The sequence below is a fragment of the Oxyura jamaicensis genome, chromosome 26 (genome assembly GCF_011077185.1).
Source record: "Oxyura jamaicensis isolate SHBP4307 breed ruddy duck chromosome 26, BPBGC_Ojam_1.0, whole genome shotgun sequence".
In the NCBI taxonomy this organism is placed as follows: Eukaryota; Metazoa; Chordata; class Aves; order Anseriformes; family Anatidae; genus Oxyura; species Oxyura jamaicensis.
The window spans coordinates 4,978,111-5,000,826 of record NC_048918.1 but is presented as its reverse complement, the minus strand read 5'-3'; the positions used below and the strand labels follow the sequence as shown (position 1 = coordinate 5,000,826).

Here is a 22,716-nt window from a genome sequence, read left to right as displayed (position 1 = left end):
CTCCCCGCGCCCCCCCGCCCCGGGGGGGGGGGGGGGGGGGGGGAGGACGGGACACGGAGGAGGCGAGCCCCGCTGCTCGGCGCCGAGGCGGAGGAAGGGTTAAGGCGGGGAGCGGGGGCGGCGCGGGGGCGGCGGCGGCGGCGGCGGGCGGGGAGCGCCGGGGCTCGGGGCTCGGCGGCGGGGAGCGGAGCGGAGTGGGGGGCTCGCAGCGGGGCTGCGGGGGGCTCGGAGGGAGCGCGGGGGGGGGGCTCGGAGCACGCCCGGGCTGGGCGGCGGGCGGATGCTGGGGAGGGCGGCCGGGAGCCGGCGCTCGCCGCCGCACTCGGGCAGAGGCTGCGGAGGCTCCGGAGGCTGCCGAGGCACCGGAGGCTGAGCCCAGCCGCGCCGCACCCGGGGAGGCTGCGGGGCTGAAGGCGGACGAGCGGCGGCGGAGCGCCCGGCCCTGGATTTGCACGGTGGCGGGGGCCGGGGCCGTGCGGCTCAGCCCGCCGTGAGCCGGGGAGCCCCGGGAGGAGGGCGGCAGCGGAGCCGCGAGGTCTGGTGAGTGGCCGAGGCTGGCGAGGGGCTCCTGCCCCGCGGGCACCTCAGGGTGCGGGGCTCCCCTGCGGGCATCCCGGGGTGCGGCTGCCCGGGAGGGTGCGGGTGGAGGCTGGGGCTCGCCGCCCCCGGGCGCTGCGGGGTGCGCTGCTCGGCGGCAGGAGCCGTGCTGGAGCCGCGCTGAGCCGTGCCGAGCCGTGCCGAGCCCAGCGCCCCCGCGGAACCTGCGCGGCCGGCAGCGGCTGGGGCCGGGAGCAGCAGTCCCAGGTGCTGCCCACCGGCGGCCACGGGGGATGCAGAAATCCCTGGGAGCCCCCCCCGGCCGCCTCTCCTTCCCTCTTCCCTTCCCGGTCCGTTCTCCGTGCGCGGCAGCGGTGCGGGTCCCCCCGGCATCCCGTCGGCACTTGTTAGCGCTCAGCCGTGCTCTGGAGCAGGCAGCACCGGGATGAACTCCTTCTCGGCACAGCCACTGCTGGCGAGGAGGGGTTCTTAGAAAGCACCCCCTGAATCTGGGGAGAAAAATCCCTCTTAGAAGTTTCCTAAATCCTTGCAAGACCTTTATTGAGAGGAAGTGAGGGGAGGGAAGACGAATGCGTTCAGGCTCCCTTCAGGGAAATCCTGACTTGTGTGCGGTGGTCCGCATCTTCTCCAGCCCCGGAGCTGTGCGCGTGTGCTCGCAGCAGAGGCTGCTCTGTAAGGGCTCGAGGTGCCACTTGTCCTCTCGTCTCCTGACCTCCCTTTAACCTGGCCTGGTTAGGCAGCACAGGCTTTGTTCCCATTCACACACGTTCCTGGAGGTGAAGTGAATGATGTTCAGTTAATCTGCGTTCAAAGGGGTATCAGAAAGTCAATAGTCTGATATGAAGTGACGTGAATAGTAAGTGGCGGAGGGGAGAAAAAAACAGCAGACCCTGTATGTCGGTGACCTGCAGTTCAAGATATTGGCTTGGAGGTGAGAAAATGTGAAGTTTGCAGAGCACCACGATACAAAAACCTGCTGCTGATCGGGTTTCCTTGCTATTTGCTGAGCACTTGATACTTTGCTGGTGGCTTGAATGTGCTTAATAGATCTCAGCTGGCTTCAGGGAGCCGGTCTTGGCTGTCCTTCTCTGCATGGCCTCATTGATAACGGTGCTTCTAAAAGTTAAATCAAATGACCTACATTATAGCTGAAAGATGGATGCCTCAGAAGGAATCTGTGCCATCCTCAGAGCAGATGTTTAGCTTTTTTCCTTTAACACAGAGGTGTTAGATCCTTGAAAAAGTGATTTTTTTTTTTTCTTTATTGCTGTCCTTTTGCCATTTGTTGTCACTTTGAGGACCTCAAAGCTTGAATGTGTTTTTGGGGTGGTGCAGGGAATCAGATAAAATAGCTTTGACTTAAGGAACTTGGTGCAAGCTATGGGTGATGTGGATGTATAGCTGTTGTGAAATGGCTTATATAGGGGACCAGTCATCTTTCTCGACCATCTCCACAGTGCTTGTTGCAATAAGACTAACACAATTTCCTTTTCATTGTTTTTGTAGCGTTATTTGATGTAATTATTGTGAGGTTCCCCCCTGGCTTGTAACAAGTTTGTGTGGTAACAGGTAACAGATGCTGCATGAGACGTGCACACAATCCACCGATATGGTAGAAGCAGCTTTTCCTGGTGCTCTTATCACTCTGCCTTGCTCTTTGTGTTAACCCTGAGCTTTCCTGTGCCTCTCACAGAAGGGAATTTCAGTTTTGATGCAAAAGTGAAATGCAGATCCAGGCTGGATGTGGGAGTCTAGAGGGAAAAAAAAAAAAAAAAAAAAAAAAAGGTGACTGCTACTGCCCTGTGCTCTTTTAACTCTCTTCAGCAAATTACATCAGTATGTGACAAATTGGCTTGCAAAACAGCTAAATGGAAATGGCATTTGGAGCCGTTTGCTGTGCAGACCCTGTGGCGTCTCAGGGAAAGGTGTGATTTGCAGCATCTTCCTGAGATCCCCAGTTAACCACCACTCTGAGGCTTTCCAGAACTTACTTCAGGAACTCCTGTTGCAGCTAAACGTTGGAGTCAGGAGCGTGTCTTGGAGTAATTGCCCAAAAGCTGGGGCAGATGTGGGTGCAGCCTGCCTCATGCAGGAGGCAGCTTATAGGAAGAACTGAACTAGGAAAGAAAGCAAAAGCCAACACCGAGAAACTGCGTGGGGTACGGGGGAGGAGGGCTGAAGGAGGAAAGCAGTTCTTTTTGGTGCCAGCGTGCTGCTCTCCTGTAGGAGCTGGCTTCTGCCTGAGCAGCACCTTTGTTCAGCTGGGATTTTCAGCAGCTCTCAGAGGAGCGAGCTGAGCTGTACTGCAACAGGAAAACGTACACCTGCTTCTCCTCCTGCTTCTCTGCGCGCATACACGTCTGCCTGAACGTGGCAGTGATCAAGCTGTTTTAATTGGCCCCTCTGCAGCTTTGCACAATAAATATGTAATGGGGGAGAGTGCCCCCCTCTTCCGCCTGGTGTCAAGGCTGTCATTTTTGATGGGGAAGCGTGCGCTCTGCTCGCCTCGTCCCTGCGCGCTCGGCACCGTGCGCTCTTGCTCCAGCCTGGCTCTTGGTGTGTGCAAACTGTCCTCCCCCGCTGGGGTTTGGCTTCCTTAAAAAGAAAAAGATGAACCTGAGTGCGCAGTGCTCCTGAGACGAGCCCCTTCACATTTCTAAACACTCTTGATTATTCAGCTAATCTTTATTTCATGGGCCTGTTACGAGAAACACAAACGGGGGAGAAAGTGGAAGGCGGTGACACATTTAAAATACACAAGAAAAGCGTTGGCAGGAATATAATTGTTCTTATTCCAGCGATTTGAAATATTTATGGGCCCGAGTCGTGGTGAGATTCTCACCCCCACAACTTTCTGAAGCTTTTTCCCCAGTAAGATAACAACTGGGGCCCTGTCCCCCAGCTGTCCCCAGGGCAGCGGCACGCAGCTGTCCGTGCGCGCAGCGTCCGTCTGCCCGTCCCCACGGAAGGGAGGCATGCAGCCTGCCAGCCAGGCTGCCCGGCTCGCGGAGCGTTGTGTTGTGGTCTGCTAACCTGAAATAATTCCGAAGCGTCCCTTTGGCCAGCAGTGAAAAGCCCCCTTTGAGGTGTTTTGTAGGAGCCCTCTGCTCCCCTGGGGCACTCCGCTGTTAATTCATTAGATCTGAGGTTTTCTTCCCCTCTTCTCCCCCTCTTTTCTTTTACTCGTCTCTCTCCCTGGCAATTCAAACAGTGATGAATGGACAAAAATCCCTCAAGGGAAACATTTTTTCACTTAGTTACAAAGATTTCATGGCTAATTAGAGTAAATGTGGTTTTTAGAGTGTTAATCTCTTAACCAGCTTGGCTAGGAGGCCACCGCCACACCAAAAGAGGGGAGGGCAGGGGCAGGGGGGAAAAGGTGCTGCCAAGTCCTGAGCCATGAACACCTCGGCTGGATCCGATGCATCTTTATGACCGTCGCTGAAGGCGTCCTGTGCGCGGCCTCCCTGCACCGCCCGCCGAGAGCCCCGCGGGTGCTGGCACGGGGCTGCCCGGCGCTGCGGGGCTCGGAGGCGCTTTGGTGCGTGGAGGCCACGAGCTCTTTGTCTGCGGGAGCGGCGCAGCGAGAGCCTGGGCCCTGAAAGGAGAAGTGAACAAAAGCAGGCTGGAGGGCAGTGCGCTGTCCTTGGGCGGCAGAGGCGGCTGCCCGGGGGGGTCGCATTCAGATTCGTTCTCCGTGGTTAAAATCTGAGCGTTGGCTGCGTGTTGGTGCTGGGCAGGGAGGGGGCTGTGAGCCTGGTCTGCCTGGGCTTGGTGCCCCCACCCTGGCTGCAGCTCCAGCCCGGGCATGGAGGGCTCTGGGAGCCGATGGCAGCGGGCGGTGGGCTTGAAATACCTCCTCGTCCCACTAGAGGGGATCCTCCAGATCAGGCTGGCGGAGCCAGACTGGAGCCTCCCTGTAAAAATAAACGCAGAAGGAGCTGGCGGAGCGTGGCGGAGCTGTGGCCGCTGCTGCGCATTGGTGGCTGGTCCTAGGAGGGGGGATCGCAGGAGCTGCAGGTGGCTGTGGGTCTGACCCATCATTTTGCTGTTGGGGAGGTGGGAAGGGTTTGGTGGTCTCCAGAAATTCCTGGCTGAGGCAGACTGGCTCTTCCTGCTCCTGGTCCAGGAGTCCCTGGCTCCCCAGCACAGCTCGCTGCTCCTCTGCCTGCTGTGGTCCAACAGTAGGTGCTGGGAGCTGCTCGAGTGCAGCTGGAGGAGGAGGTCACCAAGAAAGCACACAAAGGCTTACCAAACACACAGGTGCAATGTATATCAGTGATGCACCCTACCTGTGTGCTCTCTGCTGGGTTTTGAGTCCAAATTAGTATCCACCTGTGTATTTCAGGGGGCCTGAGCAATGCTGTCGGCCTGATGCTGGCTCCTGGCAGCCTGGCTGCTGTGGCAGGGGTGCTGGGAAAGAGGTGCCCTCCCTTCTGCTATCTGATAGATCCCATCTCGTGTTTCTCGCTGTAATCATTGCTTCTGTTTGGGTGAAATCGAACTGGGAGGTGGTGATGGGGTGAATGAAAGCGAGATAAATGTATCGTATTATGAAAGTTTAATCCTGCTTTGCCTGGGCTAAAATTACATTCAGAGCGGGAGATAAAAGGCATCAGAGTCACATTATAAAAAAAAAAAAAAAAAATCTAGATCATCTTATCAGGCAGAGCGATAGCCTGGGAGAGCCCGGTGAGCTGGGCCTGTGCTGTGCCCACAGTGGGGACAAGACCTGCCCCGGCACCAATCCTGCCCCGCTCTGAGATGCTGGTGTGGTGTCTGGCCGCATTAACAACGCTCTGCATGCAGGCATGCTCAGAACCATCTTGCCGCTTGGCAGAGGGGATAGTTCTTCTAAGGAACTGAGGTCTGCTGGGGAAATTTTGCCTCCCGGCTATTGCGGTTCCCTACGCCGTGTGCCTGATCTCCTGCGGGTTCCTTAAAGCTTCTGGTGGTGCGATGAGCCCCTGGCTGACATCCTGAGCACAGGGGACCTGGAGGGGGTCTCTGCCTCCCTGAGAAACCCCTTGGCTCCCCTGTGGCAGTGGGGATCAAGTGACAGGGATGCTGAGCTGCCCGGAGCCTGTCCCTGCCATGTGCAGTTTCAGGGGGGGCTGGGGGTCTGGTGGAGCCTCCTGCCCTGGCTGTCCAGGGCTGCTGCGTGCTGTTCTCAGTGTGACGGTGGCTTCCCAGGCTGGAATGTCCCTTACAGCCCTTTTCCTGCTCCGACACGATTTCCCCACTTCATAAAAGTGAAAGGTGATGTCTGAGTAAATATTACACTGACCTCTCACCTCGCTGCCTCCTGCTGCTGCTGCTCTGTTAACAGAGCTGGGGGCTGAGCCGGGGCTGCGCAGCCGGGGACAGGGCTCAGTGCCGAGGCAGGAGCTGGTGAGGAAGGGCAGCCTCCTTCCAGGCTGCCACCGAGACCGAGCCTCCTCAGAGCGTGGTAAGTGGCGTTGGGTCTGCTTTTGCCTGGGCTCTGGGGAGGCTGTTCTGGGACGCGCGGGCTCTCTGGGTCGGTGTGAGCACCACGTAACGCCGTGCCCGTGCTGCCAGCTGGGCTGCGGCCACCGGTGCTGCTCGGGAGCAAGGGGAGCTGCTGCTTTGGGGAGTGTCTGTGCTAGCAGAAGCCTCTGTGCAAACAGTTATAGCTGCAAAATCTGGTATTAACAAGAGGATGTCCAGAGGAGCCGGCACAGGAACCCAGCCCCTGCCTCCAGCAGTGCCCTGGGTGCTGGGCGCCCTCCTGGGCTGCCCCGGGCATGAGGGAAGCCCTGGGGCTGCAGGGCAAAGCTTGCTCCGGTGCAGATGAACTCAGTATCTCTTTGCTATCTAGCAGCCAAGTGATGCTTGGAACGGGGTGTTACACTCCGCGCAGAGGCTGTTCCCTGTGCATTATCAGGAAGGTTAAAGGAAACGGCTTATTTTGCTTTCAGCTCCTGGCTGGCTGTTAACAGCATTAGAAAAACAGTAATTTTAACTCACTCAGCAGCAGTGACGGGGGGTCAGCTTCCAGCACCCTGTGCCGTGTCTCGAACGCTGAGCAGCAGTGGGGAAAACAGGAAAGCTCTCGGGCAATGCTTGGCTCTGGGCGCGCGGGCTGGGCAGGAAGCGGAGCCACCGCGGTGCACGCGGGACCTCTGTCAGCCACTGGCTCAGCGTGGGACAGGCGCCTCGTGGCATTTCCAGGCTCGGCGAGCTGGGAACAAATGCCTCCTGGAGAGATTTATGGGTGGCTTTTCCTCTGTAGCAGTTTTGTGTCCTCGATGAAAGAAGGCTGGGAGCAATGCCTCGTGTGCGGCGCAGGGTGCTCGAGGTTGTGAGGGAAGTTGTAGCTCGGCATCGCCCCGTGGCTCCTGGAGGCTGGCAAGGGAAGAGCAGAAGCCTGGCAGCACGTGGAGGAGTGTGTGGGGTTTTCTCTGTGCTCACGTTTAACACTGCTTTGCTCTGTTCACCTTGAAATAAGCTTCCAAAAAGCGCCTTTCAGCCCCAGCATTTTGAGATGATAGAATTCAGAACCTGTTTTAAGTATTATTTGCTTCCCGATCGCTGCACTTTCAGACTTTGCCTTGTCAAGGCTCTTTTCATAACCCCAAAGAGGCCGTAGTCTGCCAGCAGCGGGAAGCTGGGATTCTCCAGCTTCTGGGAATTGGCTGTCAGAAAAGCAAGTGCTGTAATGAAGGTGTGCACGTCAGAAGCAGCATTAAAACTTCCCCGGTCGTGTTACCAAAAAGAGCGATTTCCCACTTTGAGAATATTACAGAACAGCAGCGAGCGCCACAAACCACAGCGTGCCGGTGGTTTGCCTAGGTAGCCAAATACGAGGAGTTCGTGTGCAGCCAGTTCATGTTAAGATCTTTGTTCCCTGTGGCTGGGGAGATTTATTGATGTCAGAGCAGGAAAATGGTAAGTTGGCTGCTTAACAGGGATGTTACAGTTCAACTCCATAAAACATGCAGGCTGTCTCCTTTACTCATTCATTTGCCAAGTACCCAAAAAGTCACAGTGACAGGAGTAGAGGATGCCCTCATGATCGTATTTCCTGTCTTTGCCGGTTTATGTCACAGCCTACACTGTTATTTTATTATTATTATATATTTTTTTAAAAATAAAAGAAACCCTGTGAGTTTCCTCTTCGTTTTTAATAGAATTGTGAAGAGGTGGGGCAGGGAAGGAAAAGGGAACACAGCAGTAGGTTTCCTAACTGGCTAAATTATTCCTATCGTAAGGATTTGCCGTCTCACAGGAGTTGTGTCAGGTCTTAACTGTTGCTAAGCATTGTGTGTGATTCGGGGGACATCTCGGTGTGACTGTGCACACTCCAAGCACCTCAACCATCTCAAGTTTCAGTGAGAAGTGACTGTATGGATGCAGTGGGCAGCCACGTTATCAAAATCCACCCAGGCACAGGGAAGCAGGTGGATGCAAACTTTACCTGTGCTGCTGCAGCCCCCCAAGCATTAATTCTGCTGCCTTCCTTTTATTAACTGCTGGTGCTGAGGTAGGAACAGAGATGCCCAAATATCTTCCTCAGTTCAGCCCTCAGCTCTGGGAGCTGTAGGTCAGCTGGAAAGGCAAAGCTGCTTGTCGAGGCTAGGCTGTAAGAGGAGAGCAGCTTTTTCATATATCTTTTTTATTTTTTATTTTTTTTTGTAGTGATGGTGTTTCTTTGTTATTCTGAGTCAACTGCTTGTGTATTAACTGTTCTCCAAAGCTGCTGCTTACATACTTTTATTCCAGACACTGAGAAAAGCTTGCTGCCTGTTAGCAGGGAGTGTGAGCTTCTCCAGGTCCCCCTTGACATGGAAAATGCTTCTGCTTGCCCTTGAACCTTCTAAAAACTGACCTTTGGGGCCTGCCCCTCTCCTTCTGAATCAGTCCAACATTGTGGAGGTATCGCCTGTTGTTTAACAGAAGCTCTACGGGCCAGATGAAAAACGCTTGCAGTAAATCATCCGTTTGGCTGAAGTCTGGGGCAGCAGCAAAAGTTTGGTTGCAGGCTTTGTCTCCAGGCTGTTGTGAAGCTGTCTGTGCAGTCAGCAAGGAGCTCGTCACGGTGGCAGCGCGGAGCCCTCCCGAGCTCTCCCTGCCTCCCCTGGCAGATGGGGGGCCTTGCAGGGCAGGAATTGTGCCGAGGGCCCGTGGTGGCCACAGGTTTAGACAGTTTTTAAAGTCTCATAGCAACCGAGGAGCACGGGCAAGCACTCAGAGTTCACTGGAAGAAAGAGCCCCTTTGCTTGTCCACTGGTGTATAATAAGGTGCCGGGACAAGTGCTTGCGTAACTTGGCTTTTCAGGGCGTGAATTGTGTGACAGGGGCAGGTCTGTTCCGTCGGTTCCGCCAGATAAATCGACTGCCTTGGAGGTGGCCACAGCTTGTCTCAAGCTGAGCTGGGAAGCGCCAGAATGAATTTTCAGAAACAAACAAAAACAGAGACTCTTTTAAGGACTTCCAAGGGTGTTGTGCAACTTGTTTAAAAAAATTAACTTTGCCCAGAGCACTGGGTCACTTGGAGGCTTAACCTCAGGAGGGAGAATTTGGGTGGGATCAGGCTGTTCGGCAGCCAGAGGTTTCACTTCTGAGTGTGAATCCAGCAATGTGGTCTTTAACCATTTGTTTCCTTGCAGACTTGTATGAAATTTCCATTGTAAGCACCACATGTTGCCGTATTATCTGCACCAGCCATCTTGTTTCTGAAGAGGATATAATATTAATTTCCTTGTCACTTAGTTTTTCCCCCATGTATTTGGGCTCATTTGATTAATAGTGTTATAAATCTTCACGCAAGTCAGTTGGGTTTTGTTTCTGGCCTCCAAAAAGACGATGGAGGCAGCACCAATTGCTCCTGGAAAATGCACCAGTTTTCCCTCAGAGCTGCATGGAAATTCAGCTTCACGTACAAAGGGTTTTTTTGACAAAGCATCTCAACCTTGTTTCAGTGGAAGTTTTGCAGCTCTCAGGCCATAAAAAGCTGAGATCGCTTAGTTTTGTTCTCGTCCCCAGTGATCCTGATAAAATTTTGACAGAAATGTTTTGTGGATCTGGAAGACCAGTTTGTGGTTGTAAAGGAGATGCATGTAAACCGGTCCAGCTGAAAGCGCTCCTGCAACCTGTGCCAGTTCTCACACGTTGCTTTGCTCCCCCTGTATTTTGTGGCACTGACTCCTTTGTGGCTGCAGCCTGCCAAAATACTCATGAAGTCCCACATCCAATTCACCATCCTCAATCCTCCATGGGCTGATGGGGATCAAGGAAATTTCGTTATCGGTTCTTAGCCCCCGGCCCCTGGGTGATGTTCAGGGAGTGTGCATGGGGGCTGCTCTGGGAGGTGGGACAGGGACAGGGTGAGACGCTTCCCCCGAGGAGCGTTGGATCTGAGGTTGTGCTAGGAGCTCTCACAGCAGGCAGGCTTGCTGCATTCCTGTGAAATATGGCCTTACAAGTCCTTGAAGGATTTATTGTTTTCCGGCCACTGCTGGATCTGGTCCGATAGTCTGGATATAGGAAGGAAATGACTCAGTTGCTCTACAGACAAGTGCAGCTTTGAAATTCAAAGAGGCAGGAGACAGCTGAGTGGCTCCAGCTCGGCCCCATCGAGAGCAGGGTCCCCGTGGGTCACTCGGTGCCAGCCCCTCAGGCGGGACGGGATGGGGCAGAGTTGGGAGGAGGAGGAGGCTCTGCCCAGCAGTGGTCGCACTGTGAACTGGTCGAGGCACAAAACCCTCCCGCACGAGGACAGCAGGGAGAGCAGGTGAAGGCTGGGAGGAGGACGGGGGCTGCTGGCCCCCTCTCAGCGGTAGAGCAGCTGCAGGGCCCCACGCCTGCCTGGCCATCACAAATTGATTGCTGCACTGGGGGCGCAGCCAGGGGGTTGCAGGCAGGGTGACGGCTCTCAGGCTCACCAAAGGCTGCTTTCTGCCCACAGCGGGGCGGAGAGGCGCAGGGATCCACACTTTCCCCCAGCTCTGCCATTCCTCCTGGTCTCCTTCCCTCTCCCCTGCGTGGTCCGGAGCTGGGCACTGGTCCCTGGTGTTTGTGTCCTGGTCTGAAGCCATGCAGGGATTTGCTACAGCAAGTGGAGAGAAATAGTAATCATTTCACGGGATAAGTGCAGGCTTTTGGGGCCTCTTACCCATCGAGGTGTCCAGTCCCTGTGCTGGAACTCGTGGCTGATGTCAGATGTGGGCCTAAGCAGATGCTTTTTCCGTCCTGTTACCAGCTTGCGTGGAGAGACAGAAGTTTAGAAATGACAGAAAGATCCTTAGCAAAGAAACAAGAGTCAGTGTTAAAAATAAAGAAACAAGACAGCTTGTTTCATCTAGACAGAAGGGTTATTAAACAGACTTGAATTAATCAGTGATCTGCCAAAGCTCTGAAATGAAAAGCAGGGCAGAGGAGCACGGAGCAGACGAGTGGGAAGAAGCCACATTCTCAGGTGCACTTTGACATCCAGACTCTGTAGGAGAGGAGCCTGAGCTGATGGTGGGATGGAGCTGAGGCAGCTCCAGACTTTGGGCTCCTTGGCTGGAGCTCAGAGCCTAGGGCAGGGGACATCAGGCTGGCGGTGCTGAGCGCCCCATGGGCACCCATGCACGGGACCTGCTGGCCACCAGCCTGTGTCCCACAGCGGTGCGCTCCGGGGTGGTCACTGTCTGTTGTGTTCAGTAGCACCTGGGGAGGAAGCGAGATGCCCGAATCCTGGGAAATGTGAAACATGTTAAGCCACTTTCAAAAATGCATCAAGCACCCCAGTGGTGCTCTTAAAAGGGTAGGCAAGCAGGGGCTTCGAGAGGTAAAGTCACTTCCCTAATGTCATTGATAAAGCTGGTGTTGATTGCAGTTCATAGCAGGTACTTCCACCGAGACAAGCCTGACAAGGGCTGGTTAATGGTCCCTGAAGGGTTCTTCAGTGCTGTGCAGCTCTCTCCTGCATCAACCTGTCTGCTTCAGTTTGGTTGTTAACTTGAGGGCTTTTGCAGTTGCATTCTGCCTTTCCAAATCCATGTGATCCCAAGGGGTGGTATCTGGGTGATACTTTCTGCCAGTGCTGCAGTGGGAATGCTGGCATTTTGACTGGCGGCTGCGATTTGGAGTGCAGCAGTGAGCCCTCTGTGCCCCTCTGCTCTGGTTGTGGTGGTCACACACCAACTGAGCCAGCCCATCCGTGGTCCTCCACATCCCTGCGGATCCTGCCCAAGGTGGTGCCACCTGATGTCTGGCTGCCGACCCTCCTGGTGGGGTAAGGGATGGTACAGTGACGGGCAGCATGTGGCCTGCGGTTGTGTAGGTTCCACTTGGTGCTTATTGCTCGTAATCTGAAAAGATGATCCCGTTCTGGAGTGGCACTGAGTATCGTAACCAGTAAACACCCCTCCAATGGGGAAACGTGCCTGAATGTGCACGCAGGCAGTTGCATGCTCTTAATAATTTCAGTGCTGCTGGCTGAGTGAAATCTATAGCTGCACAGTTGGGGATTCAGCATCTTAGAACCTAATTTTAACAAATGTACAATTTCCTGGTTTACTTAGGTAACAGCACTGTGGCTACTGTGTAAATACATCTGGCTGCCGTGGGGAGTATTGGGGATAACGAACACCACTCGCTGTACGGGGCTGGCACAGCCAAAGGATTTCTGTTTCAGGATTTCTGTTTAATGGAGTGGCTGGGGACCCATTTAATTTGAAGCTGGGGTTCTTCACTTGCCTGTGGTGCACTTGGAGTGAGGCCAGGAGAAGCTGCTGCTTATTTTTCCTCCTCCAGTTCGGTGGCCGCTCTGTGTTCTTCCCTGGTGCTGCACTGTAATATTCTCCTGTAATAAACTGCAGCTGGATGTCACCTGGGGAGAGTGCCGGGCTGTGGCTCAGGAGATAGAACTCCTAGCTTTGCCACAGGGACCTTTTGACTAGCCTTGGGCAAATCATTTAATCATTTAATCTGCTTGCAACTAAGGTCACCATCCGTTAAATTCTATTTTGTTGGTAATGAGGTCCTTGAATAACCGAACAATGTTCAGATGTGCTGGTGAAGCGGGGCTGGATCCACCTCAGTCCAGTAGGACCTGGGTAAGAAACTAGAAAAATCACTTTGTGAGGGATGCACTGACACAGACTGCCTGGAGGAGTTGTGGGCTCTGATTTTGGAGGTTTTTATCGACAGTTTAGAGAGAGATCTCTTGAGTGATAGTTATAGCTGCTCTTCGCAACAAGACTGGATTAGGGAATCGCAGCTTTCTGGCCGCACATTTTTGATTTACTGCAATCCAAAGCCATTGACCCATTTGCACGGGTTTTGGATGAAAGTGAGACTTCCCAAAACTTGAATAAACCAGCCGTGAAACTTATGAAGTGTTAAATTTCCCTTTGTGTCATACTTCAAGGCAACCAGGAGAGCAGGCGTCTGTTCTGCGCTGCTGTGGTGCGCGGTGGTGTTGGCAGCCCCGGTTCTGTCCTTGGCAGCTGCACGGAGAATAAAGCCCTCTTTTCCCAGCACCTTCTCTATTGACGCAAGGTAATTTATAAGCTATTTCGCAGCAGTGTGCTTGAAGCTCGATAGCTGCCAGCTGTAGTTTCTGAGATAGCAGGTGTCAAGTATCAGCGCAGCAAGAAAGAGAGGTGTCTGATTTCTGCCACCTAGGTGTCCTGGGCTGATTAAGAACTTTGCTGGTCGTCTTTTGGGGCTGGCGGGTTAAATGTCTCCAGCTGTGATGCACAGCTGGCTGTATGCCGTGCCGGGGCTGCAGCTGCAGTCCTGTTTCAGAGTTGCTGGAGGAGCCCGTGCTCCCTCGGAGACGGTGACAATTTTGTCAGCATTACGGCAACACCGCCTTGCTGTGCCGCGGGGCTTCTCGAGCATCCTTGTGGTCAGAGATAGCTGTGCCCATGCTTGCTTGTCGCCGTTATCAGGGGAGAGTAGCTCTGCTCAGCTGAACAATCTCTGCTCAGAGCATTTATGAACACGGGCACAGAGAGGAGGTATGAGGCACTAAACCAGCCCCTTACACATCCTTCACTACAGCGGTTTATGCCTAGTAACTCCCCTTTGATTTCAGAGCATTTCCTTTGATTGAATGTGAGAGCCTCTCGTAGAAAAGCTTTATCCCCAGTTTGCAAGGGAAATGGCTTGTGCTAGGAGGAACGTGCCTTGTCGAGGCCTATTCAGCAAGCCTGGGAGGAAGCCAGGAGCACCGTGAGCCCCGGTCAGGGTGCTGAGCTGTCCGCAGTGCGGTTGCAGTGCTGAGGCTTGCAGCGGTGCTCTCCTGGGTTTCTCTGTTTCTTTTCACCCCAGGCCTGTTGGGATCTGTGTGCTCAAAAGGGAGACTGAGGGAAGAGGTTGCTTATCCGGTATGTATTGTGTAAACAACATCCAAAGGCTGGACAATATGAACGAGTTTTGTGCATAATTCATGCAATCGTGTTTGTTATCAGGGAAATGCCTTTTCGTGGCTGAGTTTCGCTCTTCCCCTCCTCTTCCTTGTCCCAGGACTGGAGGAAGCAATGAGCACAATGCTGTGTTTTGCCCTCTTAACTTGTTCTCAGAAGTCTGGTGAGCCCGTCCAACACCCAGGGGCTGGGGAGCGGGCAAGCAGCAAAGCAAGGGTGGGGGGCAGGAAGGAGGCTGCTGTCTGAAACCCAAGGGGCTTGGTGTGCATGTAATCCTTTGGGAACGGCTTGGTGTTTGCCGTCCATGTGGTTCAGTAACTTCTGCTTTGCCCTCTCTCACTGAGGAATGCTGTGGGCTCGCAGCTTCTGTACTGTTGGCTGCAGAAACGAGGCTGGGGGCTTGTTTTCCCACAAAATCAGGTGTTAAAAGGTTTTTTCTCATCCTGAGTCAGGAGGGTTTTCAGGATGGAAGCACAGAGCCAAGCTTTGCTCTGGTGACACCTCTCCTCACCGGACACGTGTGCACTGCACCCGCAGCGTGTGTGAAGCACCCGTGGGCTGGCAGCCGTGTCCCCGCCACCAACCAGCCCTTGCCAGAGCTGCCGGGCACCTCGCTGGTGATTTACAGCCTGCTTTTACTGTTAGAGCACAAACCTTCTAAAAATAAACAAAAGGTGCTGGGAGTCCTGGTCATTGCTTTATGTTAGGAAAATGTGATTCCTTCACGCTGAGCAGGCTGGGGCAGGGCTCTTGGGCCAGGGTCCGGCAGTGGGGACTCCCCCGGGTGCTAAGAACCGAGCAGGCAGGGCCGTGACCAAACCCCAGGTCTGTGCTGGGAACTTCCCAGCATTCACTGACGCTCAGATCAGACAGTTTGGCTCAGGTCTGTTGTCTAATTAAAACACAACAAAACCCTATTAATTATTGTGAGGTCTTTCTCCACGGCTGACAAATGTCCTGAATATCACGTCTTTGAAGGAGATGCAGTGATTTATCACTGCAACGGCTCTAATGGCTGGAAATATTCCATAGAAAGATTTCTGATCGGCTCCAGGAGGGAAGAAGAGCAGGAGTGTTCTCACTTCCACAAAGTGGACAATTCTCTGCTTTTTTCCCCTCATTTTGGATGGCAGGTACTGTATGGGGTCAATGTGAATAGGAAGGATCGGGCTGGTGCAGGGGTGAGGTTGTTCCAAAGGGTTTGCTCTTGTGTTTTAGTTTATATAGTGCAGCCTGCCCTTTCGGTGACCCTTTCTATAATTCTGGGGGGTTTCTGGCAGGCTGGTGACCTGCAGGGGAGGTCAGGGGAGCGAGCCAGCCTGCTGCCCCCCTCCTGGCCTCACGGCAATGAATCTTACAGGGCTATAAAAAGCAGAAAGGGCAGAATCCACCTCCAGCTTAGAAAATAATCACGGCCCTCTTCTCCCCCCGCTGCCAGCCCTGCCATTTCTCACGAGGCTCTGTTCTGTGAGACAGCTCCCCAAACCCACCTGGTCTCGGGGGAGCACGCCAAGTTTTATGGTGTGCAGGAGACATTCGGGGGGGTGCTGGCACGTGGGGTGGGTGCTCGCTCAATGTGCTCGCCACAGGGCTTGGCACCAAACGAGCCCTGCAGGAGCAGAGGTGAGCCACGTGCTGGAGCAGGTCTCGCTGGGCAGCACAGAGCCGGGGAAGCGCCTCCAGCACCTCTGAGACCGGGTGCGTGGCCAGGCAGGGGATGGCGAGGTGCTGCCAGGTGGCACTTGGGGACCCTTGTGGGGATGACAACGGCCGTCAGGCCGTGAGCAGCTGAGACCTCAATGGGAATGGGGCAGAGGGAACAGAGCTGGCCGGGGGCTTGTGTCTGAATTACTGCCTAGGAGAGCAGCCCTGCCCCTGAGAGGAGATAGCAGTGCCACGCAGAGAAGGCAGCTGCTGCACTGATGACATCAAAATTGTTCCTTTGATCCGTCATTTTCCACAGGAGATTCTCTTCTTTTTTTATTTGGCTTTAATTTCCTTTTTTCTTTTTTTTTTTTTTTTCCGTGTGCATAAAATACAACTAATGACAAACTGTGGTGTCTGTGAGTGACTGACAGCTGAAATAAGAGAAATGACTAATCGTGCCTCCTGAAGCCCTGTCGCATGGAGATTAAATGAGCCCTTTTTTCTTCCCCCCTCAATGAGAATCATGGGCATTTGAATAATAATATTATAGTCTCCATTAGGATGACAGTGGGGGAAAAAAATCGGCTCAGACCTGTGATTATTCCTTCAATCTAATAATTATTTAAATACCAGATAACTCCTTTCAGCCTAATTGAGGCCTTTCAGCTGCTTGGGTTTATATTGTGTCCCTGAATTTACTCTCTCTTTTACCTTGCGTTACTAATAGCTTCAGATTGCTTTTAAAGCCATATTTTAAACTCACTTCCAAAAAAAAAAATTTAATGGCCCAATAGTATTAAGAGCCAGAGTTAAAAACACCTACTCTCTCGTTTCCCTGGTGTTTAACTCTCCTGCCATGCTTTGCTATCCCTGACCTCAGCCATAGGTTTTCCTCTGGTGCTCTGTGTCATCCCGACCCCATCCTGTGCCACACGTGTCCCCCTGTGTGCCCTGTGCCACCCGTGGGCCGAGCTGTGTCCTTGTCCCAGCTCCTTTGGGCAGGGGAGAAGATGTCAGTTTGTGGCCATGCTCTGTCACCTCCAAATGATGTTTGAAAGCACGGGTTCTTCTTCCTGGACGATCTGTCCTGCCGCTGGCAGTGGCTCCCAGTGCCCTGCCGCCCCCCGGTTGTAAGGCGCTGCGTGCGGGCTGGACCTCAGCAGACAGCTCTGCTGCAGAGAGACAGGCTCGTGCTTCTGGGCTGTCTGCAGGGGGAAACACAGCTGGGAAAACATCAAGCTGCTGCCGTCCCAGTGAAGCTCTTGTCCCATGCATACATACAAAAGGAAGATCTTTAATTTCTGGTTGGCACCGCTCTTTTCTCACTTTGGAATGAAACAACTTTTTCAGAAATGTGAAAGCAGGTGAACTGCTGTGTCCAGATCTCTCCAACTGTCTCTTGGTTCTCTGCAGAATTTCCTTTCCTTTCCTTTCTGAGCGTCCCTTGAGTCCCAGAGCCCTCTGTCCCAGAACCACCTCCTCCTTTCCCCACATGCCTGCGGCCCCTCGGTGTCCTGCCTCGGCCACTAGGCCATGTTCCTGAGGGCGAAGCTGCGTGAGGTTGTGGACCCTGCTGTGGGCACCAGCAGCCCTCTGAGCACAGCCTCAGGAGCTGCTTGGTTGTTGTCCTTCTGGAAGCTTCTCGGGGCAGAGACCAGCTTCAGGGTGCTCCCCCGGGAGCCTGGCAAGGAGAGCAGGGGAGGCTGAGCCGCGGGGCAGTGGTCGCTGCAGTGCCACCCTGGGACCCCCACTATCGCCGCAGCAAGAAGAAGCATTTGGGTGGGAGCTGGCAGGGGCAGAAACTGCGTCAGCCAGAGGTAGAAATCAAGAAGCTGGAAATAAGAAGCAAGCAGCTGGGGAAATGTATCCCTGAGCAGAATGAGAAACCCATTATCGTGCTCCTTCCCCTGTCTTGTCAGTGACACTGAAACGTGCAGCGCGGGGACAGAGCTCCTTTGTCACCTTTCAGAAACACCCGTCTCCAGCTCCCGGCGTTAACAAGCCTAAAGAGCGGCCATTCAGTGACACTCACTTATGAGCTACGTGTCGGTTTTCAGCAGCGTGAATTATTTTAAATACCAAAACCGAGATCAGCATCAATCAAAGCGGAGTCTGCCGACAGCCCCGAGAGCTGCGCGTGGGGCGCGTGAGGGAGCAGCCTCCTGTGTGTGGCGCCAGGCGGGTGAGGGCAGGCAATGAGGACTGATGCCAGGAGGGGTGCGAGTGAGGGAGATGCGATCCCTGTTTTCTAAGGTTTTGCTGTGGTTTAAATCACGTACATCCCCATACAAGCTTCCCCCTGGCTTGCAGAGCCACAGAGGAGGGCAAGAGGGAAGGTGGTGCATCCTCTGCATCGTCCCAGGGCTGGTGTGACCCTGTGGTGCTGTGCGGTAGTGGAGAGTGTCTGTCCCTGAAAGAAGATGAGATAGATCCCAAGATCATCCATCCTGGTGCATGTAAGGAGTTCAAAATCTGGGATAAAGGAGAACTTTGTGATAGTTTTCCGAGTCCAGGTTGTTGAATGCATCTGTGGTGATGAGCAAGGCTGAGGCTGAGCTGGGAGCCCAAGTCAGGGTCAGCAGCAGGTTTGGAGATGGTACCCAGGGGAGCTGCAAGCCAGTGACTGCCAGGCACACTCCTGCTGCCAGGAGAGGTCCCCAACCCCTGTGCAGGAATGTTCTGGGGGCTGATGTGTGGTGCCCACCTGCAATGAGTACTGAGCAGCTCTGCCAGCTGTGTCCTTGCTGTGTTTCATGGTGCTCAGCTGGCAGTGCTTCCAGCAGGTTTGGAGGAGCCCAGGGAGGTGCAGGCAGTGTGTGGCTGAGCCGGGAACCAAGCGTGGGACGGTCCATGCCAGATCCTCCTTGCAAGAGACAGACACAGAAACGCATAGTTTGCATGGGCTCTGATGCCTGTTGTTAGCAGAGTTTGCTCTCTCGGTGGAGGTGCTAAATGCCGAGCAGAGCAGGCAGAAGGGTTCCGAATGTCCTGCTCAGCAGCTATAGTGTCCCCGTGTGCGCGCTGCCCAGAAGGGCGGACGAGAAGCTTGCTGTAAACATGCCTCTTGCAGCTGAGGCCGGTGCTCATTTCCTAAGGAAATTCCAGGCTCGTGAGTCCTGCCTCGGCCTGCCGGCTGTCGGGCAGGCAGGAAGGGGCAGGGGCCAGTGGGCTCCGGCACCCTCCCAGCACCCGTGGCTGTGTGGTGGTGGTGGGGAAAGGTCCAAGGTGCCGACGGCTCCGGGCTGGGGCTGGGCATCACAGCTAAAGGAGAGCAGAGCTCTGCTGACCCCGTCCTCCTTCATTAAGGGTGATGCTGGGGTAACGCTTGGGTGTGTGCCCTTCCCTGAGTGACCGGAACGGACAGAAGGGGATGAGCCATTTTCAACATGATGGAGCGCTTGCTTTAAATGTCGGAGTAGTCTCCTTGTGGCAGCAAGAGCTCTAAAGCATCCTTAAGTTATTACCTCTTACGATTCACCCCACGGTCTTTACCTCTGCCCAAGACCATATCTTGTACTGCTGAGTTGCTCTCTGTGATAATTTTGGGTGGCTGGTGGTGGGAGGGAATTTAAGGACCATATAAAATGTTTTCCCCAAATTGACACTTTCCATTAAATAATAATAATAATGTCTTCCATGCCTCTTTGCCACAGAGATTGTGGGCAGAGTTATCCAGCTCAAGTTTTATTCCTTCGCCTTGTCCTCACATTCTTACCCAAATGGCCATGTCATGCAGAGGAAACCCTTCTGATGGTTATCCATGGAGCTATTAGGAAGGGCACACGGACGGTTTGCTTGGCATGTCTCTCTGGGACACTGTCCAAGCTGCTTTGCATAGGTTTTCATGATCACCTGGAAGTTTTGTTAGAGCAGAAAACTTGTCTGAGCTTCCCTAACTGGTAGTTTCTCCCCTGCACACGGTGCTGCTGGCTGCATTTGCATCTCATCTACCTGCTGTGTGCCTCCACCCCAAATCAGCTGCTTTTCGGCAGCAAAGTGCCTTCCTTGTAAAGGCTGAGAAATGCTGCTGCCTGAAAAGCACCTGCGCAGGTACTGCTGGCTTGGGGGAGTGGTGGAGAGGAGTTCCTGATGGCTTTGATGTGTGTGTGCTCATGGCACTTGCCTGCATGAGATTTCTTTCGCAGGTTTTCAAATTAAGTCATAGAGGATTTAAAGGTAGAAAACACCTCTTATTTCCTCTACTGCTTCCAACAACAAACCCTGCAGGAGATATCCTTTTAGCCAAGATTGCAGATTGATGGTTGGGTGTGTGAACTGCGGGCTTTGTCTTGGGCTGAAGCTGCTTATCCCCTCCCATGGCTGAGCAGAGCACATTATGAACAGCTCAGCCATGTCACAAATTAGCACACAGAGCCTGAACCAAGTGGCAAAACATCAAGCCTGAACTGTTTACCAATAAGTAAGGAGTAATTCTTGTTGGGCTTAGAGATGTCCTCACTTTATCTCAAGGACTGTGTAATTAGAAAGCCTCCTTTGAATTTTATCTGCAGGCACACTGGGTCTAATCCTTTGCTATGTCTGGTTTTCTTCTCTCCCCTAGAACCATGTGAGGGACGTTGCTGGGGCACAGGACACGCACGGGGAACACGAGCTTTGCCTTTCCCAGGATGGATCAGAGGAAGAACTGGCCTCGGGTACCGGACTCCGATGGCTGGTCGGTGGCTTTGCTCTGTCTCTTCCTGGCATCGCTGTCCCGAAACGTGTCCAGCAGCGCCTTGTTCAGCACTTTCCACTCGGAGAACCGGGACTGGACTTTCAACCACCTGACTGTGCACCAAGGTACCGGAGCCGTTTACGTGGGAGCTATCAACAGGGTTTACAAGCTGTCGGGTAACCTGACCATTTTGGTGGCTCACAAAACCGGCCCCGAGGAGGACAATAAATCCTGCTACCCGCCCCTCATCGTGCAGCCATGCAGCGAGATCCTGACGCTCACCAACAACGTCAACAAGCTGCTGATCATCGACTACTCTGAGAACCGGCTGCTGGCGTGCGGCAGCCTCTACCAGGGGGTCTGCAAGCTGCTGCGCCTGGACGACCTCTTCATCCTGGTGGAGCCCTCGCACAAGAAGGAGCACTACCTCTCCAGCGTCAACAAGACGGGCACGATGTACGGCGTGATCGTGCGCTCGGAGGGCGAGGATGGGAAGCTCTTCATCGGCACGGCGGTGGATGGGAAGCAGGATTATTTCCCGACCCTTTCCAGCCGTAAACTTCCCCGGGACCCGGAGTCTTCAGCGATGTTGGATTATGAGCTCCACAGTGACTTTGTCTCATCCCTCATTAAAATCCCCTCAGATACCTTGGCCCTTGTGTCGCACTTTGACATCTTCTATATCTATGGCTTTGCCAGTGGCAATTTTGTGTATTTTTTGACTGTCCAGCCAGAGACCCCAGAGGGTGTCTCCATCAACTCTGCCAGTGACCTCTTTTACACGTCTCGCATCGTCCGTCTCTGCAAGGACGACCCCAAATTCCACTCCTACGTCTCCCTGCCCTTCGGCTGCGTCAAGGGGGACACGGAGTACCGCCTCCTGCAGGCAGCCTACCTTTCGAAGCCAGGAGAAGTGTTGGCCAGGTCCCTCAACATCACGGCCCAGGAGGATGTCCTCTTTGCCATTTTCTCCAAGGGGCAGAAGCAGTACCATCAGCCACCGGACGACTCCGCACTCTGCGTCTTCCCCATCCGCACCATCAATGCCCAGATCAAGGACCGCCTGCAGTCCTGCTACCAGGGGGAAGGCAACCTGGAGCTCAACTGGCTGCTGGGGAAGGACGTCCAGTGCACCAAAGCGGTAAGGATGCCCTTGCAGTTGACTCTTGTAGCCTTCGGTATTAATACAGGGCCCTGTGGTATACGGGTTGCAAGATAGGATTAATATTTCCATGCCTCAGTTTCCCCAAACATAGGATAGATGTAGCAGTCCTTTTCCTTTTTAATCCCTATTGTTATCAGGCAGTCAGTGATGACAGTGAAAGGAAGGATAGCACTGAGGCAGACAAATAAAGGTGTGCCACTAGTCGGAAGGGTTTGCTGTTCCCTGCCTCGGGCGCTGGGAGCCAGAGGAAGGCTCTCACCCTTCCCGCAGCAGGGCGGTGGTATCAGCAAACCAACAAGGTAAATACAAATGACAGTGGCATCTTTTGTGGTTTCCTTCAGCTGATTTCTTTAATCTTGATCACATGCAGATTGTTCTAGGGCTGACTTGAGAATCCCTGGGGCCTTCTTTTGCCAAGCATATTAAGTTTGGCTGCTGGGAGGAGATAAACGCGTAGGTTAAATGAAATGAAAGAAGGAAAGGAAAACGCTGGCTTGCGCAGGGGAGAGTTGTCCCATCGCAGCTGCAGCTGAATGTGTCAGAGCCCTTGGCAGTTGCTGAACGTCCCTTGGGAGAGACCGCTGAGACCCCTCGGGGATCTGCTGGGGGGCTGCACTCCCTGCTGCTGGCTGGGAGAGGGGGAAATGCCCCATGGCCCCACTCTCCCCCCTGCCTGCTCCCATCTCTGGGGTCCTGGCTGCCCAGGGCTGCTCCGTGCCCTGAGTTTTGCTCACAGCTGCCTCAAATCTTCTCTTTCCAGCCTGTTCCGATCGATGACAATTTCTGTGGGCTCGACATCAACCAGCCCCTGGGCGGCTCGGTGCCAGTGGACGGGGTGACGCTCTTTACCTCCAGCCGGGACCGGATGACTTCTGTTGCTTCATACGTCTACAACGGCTACAGCGTGGTGTTTGTGGGGACTAAAAATGGCAAGCTGAAGAAGGTAAGGTTATTTCTGTGGCTTTGGAGAGCCAGGATCCGTTTTTCTTTGCTATTGGGAATCTGTGATACCTGTGGCTGTATCTTATCAGTATTTCCCAGTGTGAAACTGGGAGCTAGGAGGGAGCAAAAATAAGAGGGCTTGGGTCAGGGCACAAAATAATGAGGATGCTCCAGAGCATCCCTGCTGTCGGGCTGGGAGCAGCCCCTTGCTGTGCTCACACCACCACCTTCCTTCAGCAGCAGAGAACTGTGGTGTGTATTGGTGGGGCTGTTGCAGAAATTACCAGGGTGATAACGGGCTGGGCCAGGCAGAGGGAAGTGAGGAGCTGGCTCAGTTTGTGGAGTGC

General features: G+C 54.0%; 1 protein-coding gene across 9 annotated transcripts in view; it reads left to right on the top strand.

Annotated features, from left to right (window-relative positions):
• The first annotated feature begins 225 nt into the window (after nt 1-225).
• The window catches only part of PLXNA2 (plexin A2), a 153,503-nt gene continuing 131,012 nt past the window's right edge, over nt 226-22,716 (top strand). For 7 of the 9 annotated variants that reach the window (XR_004756138.1, XM_035346798.1, XM_035346797.1 and 4 more), the window contains exons 1-3: nt 226-540; nt 20,149-21,403; nt 22,188-22,370. Coding sequence is in view for 8 of the 9 variants with exons in the window: in XM_035346798.1 (XP_035202689.1) it covers nt 20,216-21,403; nt 22,188-22,370 (1,371 nt within the window). In the remaining variant the exon portion in view is untranslated. Of the gene's footprint in view, nt 541-1,469; nt 1,490-20,148; nt 21,404-22,187; nt 22,371-22,716 lie in introns of those variants that run through there. The other 2 variants (XM_035346793.1, XM_035346794.1) reach the window with 2 other exon arrangements.